This window comes from Euprymna scolopes, chromosome 29 (assembly GCF_053919585.1).
Source record: "Euprymna scolopes isolate OS-2025 chromosome 29, ASM5391958v1, whole genome shotgun sequence".
Taxonomy (NCBI): domain Eukaryota; kingdom Metazoa; phylum Mollusca; class Cephalopoda; order Sepiida; family Sepiolidae; genus Euprymna; species Euprymna scolopes.
In genome coordinates, this window is record NC_136510.1 from 70,995,924 (window position 1) to 71,001,592 (window position 5,669).

Genomic DNA, 5,669 nt, shown 5'->3' on the forward strand with positions numbered 1-5,669 from the left:
GGAAGGAAGTTAGAATGAAAGAATGTAATGATAGAATTAGTTGTATCTGGCCACATTAGACTGAAATAGAATATTGAACAATAAAAAGGGTCGCCATTTTCCATAAATAAGATCACTTCTCCATAACAAAATAGGTATCAAATTTTATTCAAAGGAAAATTGGAACACAAGAATTGTTCGATAGATTAGCTTTTATCAATAAACTAGCCTGGGTGCCCTGCGTTGCCCAATTGTGTCAAGGTGTGTGTAAGAGAGTTGGTTGAGCAACCAAAGCCCTAAAAAAATAAATTAAAACAACTCAAAATAGCAGTGAGTACCCGTGCAAATGTAAAAAAAACCCCAAAACTGGAGTAGTAGGCAGGCTCAAAACTGTAACGTGCAAGAGGAAAAGGAATTTAAAAAAAACGGTCTTATCGATGCGCCCACCGCAGTTGTGATATCACAAGCATTTTAAATAACCTGTTTTATGCGACGTCGTCTACACGAGGCTTGAATGACTTGCAATAATGTTGACGAAAAAAGTTACCCCTCCTTGTAATAAACAACCGAGTTAATGGTGAAAGAATGAATGTTTTGGGCCAACCTTTTGATATTTTTCGACTGAGAAACTGAGCTTTCAAACGATACTAATTTTGTCAGTGTTGGTCGCGTGTGTCAAAAATTTTAGCGAGACATACATGCATACATACATACATAATAATAATGAGTGCAACGTCTTGTCATACGAGTGCCACTCCCTCAGATACTTAAAGTCCATGGGCCCAAAAATGACTTTTTTTTAAGTCCTACCAGTGAATTCACACATTCAAGCAGGCATGACACTGAAGACGGTCGTTGAGATCAATTATTACATGCTTCCAGCATTTCAAGCCTCCACGTGTCACAACTTTTCCATCGCCACAGGACCATTTTAATAGACAAATGCCTGAGGGAGTATCTATACATAGATGATGTTACAGAGTTTTAGCTTTGTACGACAGCTAAGTCTCTCGGTTCAAAATGTTGAGCTCCAGCAACAAGCAAGAGCAAGATAGCAAGAAACAAGTTAAACTGCAGACCAGCTTAATGCGGGTACTAGTCTCCTGCTTTATGGTTTTTTAAATCAGAGATTTGCTTCTCCTAGAAAGGTTGCCTTCACCACGGCTTACGGAAGCCCTCTCCACCCCAACACACACATACATACACACAAACACACGCGGTGCTAGTTGGCCGTTGACCACGAAAAGGGTTCATTCGCCCTGAAGGAGACATACATACATACATACATACATGCACACTAACTGACACATGAGATTTATATAATAGAAGATGAGAATTGTTTAGTAAGCAGCCTTTTGTTGATAAATGAATGCTGTACTCTAGGAGTTCTATTCTAACTGGCCAATCATAGTGAAACGGTGAGCAAAAGATAAAATCCTATCAAAAGATGATAAAAACAGGCACTGATTTGAACTGCCTTTTAACGCCAAGACATGTGTATGGGTATTAATCTTGCTTCTGTGTAGATGTATCATAACACCCATGCAGTTAATAGTTCATGCTCAAGTGTGTATGTGTAAATCCAAACTCTAACTCAATCTAACGCATGATACTGAATGTACATTTAAACAAAATAGATCCTGCTACAAGATTTTCGTATTTTTATATGGAATCTGGTGACTTTCTTTTTTATTTCGAGCACAGCTGCTACTACAAAATGGCTATCTCAAATTTCAGTATTCAACTCACACCAACTCTTGCTCTACAAACTTTACAGCTTCTGAGACAAGCAAATCACACACACACACACACACACACACACACACACACACACACACAGACAGACAGACAGACAGAGCAGAATGAGTGCTTTATGTCAAATTGATGATCGAATATGGTTAATTTGTGCTTCTTTTTGCTTAAATACTAATCCCTATTATTCTCTAACTGTGCATTGAACAGATAACATGATACTTAGTTTGCTGCACTTTATCATAACAAAGGTTCATAAAAAATTCAGCTAGATTGGACCAGTAGTTTCCGAGCAAACTTTTAGAGTTAATGTGGTATTGTGGTGATTAATACCTATTAATCACTAACTGTGTATCGGACGGATACCATAATACTTAGTTAACTGCACCTTATTATAACAAAGGTTTATACAAAATCTGGAATAAAGTGGAACAGACAGACAAACAGACAGACAAACAAATAAAGAGAAATATAATATAACACACACACACACACATATATGACGACTTCATTTAATCACATAAATTAATATACATTTAATCACATAAATTAATATACGAAAATATAATTTTATGCATTAATTTTCAGTATTTACTTCAACAGTGTTCAATACATAGGTAGACCTAGGTAGTATATATTTTTATAACTTACTGTGCGTATATATATATATATATATATATATATATATATATATATATATATATATATATATATATATATATATATATATATAAACAGCGAAACAGTACTACTGCATGCATGTGGATAACTATATATATATATAAAATTATTATTCACTGCGACTGCGTATATAGTTACTTTATTTGATTTTAATTTATGATGTTGTTGGCGCATATTTCTTCAGTTTACATTCTTCATTGGCTTTCAATTATTATATAGTTTGTTTTCAGTTAAGATTTTCCAATATCTTAAGCGTGCAAATGAGAAGTATAAGTTAACAGTGTCATTTTTATCATGTTCAAAATATATAAAGGTTACCACGGCCGATAACTCTACCACGAACTGTATTTATAGTGAATTTATCTCCCTTGCTGATTCTTGCATTTTTTTTTCATAACAAAAGTATATGCCCTTTATTGTATAGTAGATAGTTACTTTAATTAATCTTATATATTGTTTTCCAAAATAACCACATAAGAGGAAATAAATAAGTAAGTATATCGGCCGAAACTGCGCTCATTTGTAATTTTTCAAGATAGTAGTTTTATCCTTTGTTGTAATAAATTTTTCAATTCCCTTCTTAATTGTCAAATTTTATAAATTAAAATTAAATTATTTATCCGAAAGGAAAGCAATAAAACTGATAAGTTTTTAATTTGCTGATCCGAAATATTTCTGATTAAATCGTAATTCTAAACTGATTTTGTTTCTGTCGATAAAATTACAAATTCACTCATAAATTAATGTTTTTTTTTTTTTTTAATTTTTAAAAATTTATTTACTTATTCTTTGGTGTATATTGAAGACAAAATTCCGAATTTGTTTTACAGGTAGAACCGGAAATGTTCGAAGCAATTTATGATTTCAAAGCTAAAAAAAAAAAAAAAAAAAAGAAAAAAGTCAAACACTAAAACATATGAATGCAAAATCAGATTAGGTTAAAGTTACCCCCCTCCCCACCGCTTTCTAAAAAAAGAAAGAGGGATGAACAAACTTCCTAAAATAAATTATGAATAAAATAAAATAAAAATAAAGTAAGTAAATACTGTTGATCCACGTATAAGCTGAAGAAAATTATTGAACTAATTCATAACGTGGGCAGCCGCAGCGCAGCGGTAATTTATCCCAACCTTTAATCAAGAAGAAAATGAATAAATAAATAAATAAAAGTATTTTCGTACAAGTAATGTCGGCACTAATTACTGTTCGACGACGGCCTGACCCATACCAATCTGCAAGTTGAAATCAGAAACAGTTGAGGCAAGTTAGGTCTCCAGTTATAGAAGTATTGTTTTTCTTTTGTTTTTTGTTTTTTCATCTTTTTTTTTTTTTCACATATTTGTTTTGAAAATTTTTAAAAACACTGATTATTTTCATAGTTTTCTTTTTTTTTATTATTCTGTAGGTATGTCGAAAAGTTGTAAAAATTGTGTGCGGTTGAAAAAGGAAGTACAAGATCTTCGGTCACTGCTTTATCCCTCAAATGATGCTATCCCGGAAGCTGCTTGGAGTGTTTTTCCAGAAAATGGTAAATACCTCAAGAAGATCTTGGTTGATTATGGTGGATATTCAACACGGAAATCGTTGTTGAAGCTTGAAAATCCCATAGAAGTTGAAAATCTGTTTGAATTTGTACGCGGTATGGCGGAAGATATTGATGATGAAAATGAGCGGAAGGAATTGCTTGGTGTCTTCCATAAAAATCCAAAGAAACTTCAAATTCTACCTGGTTTGGTCGATGTGTTCCAAGCTTTCATTCAGAACAATAAGTCAGAACAAATGCATGGAAAGAAATCTCATTCCAATCAACCAGTATCATCAAACTCTGAATGTCCAGTAAGTACGTTGGATGGTGAGATTGATCCATCTGTAACTTCGTCATCGTTAATTGAGCAGTTAGAAAAGTGGGTTTCTTGCAGAATCGAAGAAAATTACCTGCAGGAGAAACTTCAGAACTGTTCAAAAGAGAATTTTACAAGTACGTTTTCTTTGAACATTTCAAAGAAAGAATGTGTGTGTCTGGTTTGTGAACACACTTCGCTGATGCCAAAAAAGATTTCGTCAGGTAAAATTAAGTTATCAATATCGAATATTACTCGTCACATGAAGAATTGTTGGCTGGATATGACATTCTCGCTGAAAACAAACAAGATGACCGGCAAGCAAATGTCGACGAAAATGCCTGTAAAGAAAACATCAGTTCCTTATGCTGTTCCACAACCGAGATCAACTTTTTTTGATTTGATGAATCCGATGGTGAATGAATCAAACGAAATGCTACCAGCAATAAATGATTATTTTCTATCGAAGGAAACTAATAATAAGATTGATTTTAAAACAAATAAAGGTCATAAGTCAAACTCAAAAAGAAAAAAATTAGAAATTAAAAACACCATTGATACACAATGGTGTGAAGGATGATAATTTAAAAAAAAAGTGACTATCAAAGAATTTATATTTAACTTTGATTCCTGGAAATGATATAGAATTCTTGAATGAATGCAAGAAAAATCAGCTCAATAGCACGTTTAAAACATCTGATCTAAATATATAATTGGTAACTGCTTTTGATAAAAACTGTTCCCTAATTTCCGATTTCAAAACTTGAAACCGGCATCAAGTAAACTTTTTCATTTTAACTTTAAATATTTTTAAAAAAGATTATGTTTGAATATGAATTGCCACATAAGGTGCTCTCTTGTACACTGAGTGGCAGCCACCTTTTTACAGGTTGGTCACGGTGATTTATTCAGTTTCTAATCTGTAGGGTTGGTAGCATATTGTTGGTTTGTTTTTTCAGCGAGTCAGACTTCTGCATAGAACTAACAAAGATTGTGCCTCAGGACTGTCTGGTCTGCATGAAGTTCTCATTGTTGGTTACTACGGCTCTATTTTAACAATAATCAGGCCATCTGTTTCAAAAGAGTGAAATAAAAATATGTTAACCCTTTATATAATGAAATTAAATGTTTGTTTTTTTAACTTTTATAAGATTTTATTTTGAAATGATGTGAATCACGTATTCATTATATTAGATATAAATAATTGTGGTAATGGACACACCTAACATGGATGTTGCCAACATAATGGTCATTAAAAAATATTTTCCAGATCAAGTATTATTGTTGTATAGGGAGGTGGATTATATTTTGTTCTTATAACGGGATCAGATAAAAACGTATAATTTGTATGTATGTTTGTTTAGCCAGGTGATATGATATCGACGTATAAACTGAGTCATGATGTATCAGAAAGTT

General features: G+C 32.7%; 1 protein-coding gene across 1 annotated transcript; it reads left to right on the forward strand.

Moving 5' to 3' along the window:
- Positions 1-2,815: 2,815 nt before the first annotated feature.
- On the forward strand, positions 2,816-5,360 carry LOC145252409 (uncharacterized). Its single transcript, XM_080111797.1, has 2 exons — positions 2,816-2,903; positions 3,818-5,360. The coding sequence occupies exon 2, from the start codon at positions 3,820-3,822 to the stop codon at positions 4,831-4,833; it is 1,014 nt and encodes a 337-aa protein (XP_079967923.1). The 5' UTR covers positions 2,816-2,903; positions 3,818-3,819; the 3' UTR covers positions 4,834-5,360.
- The last annotated feature ends 309 nt before the right edge of the window (positions 5,361-5,669 follow it).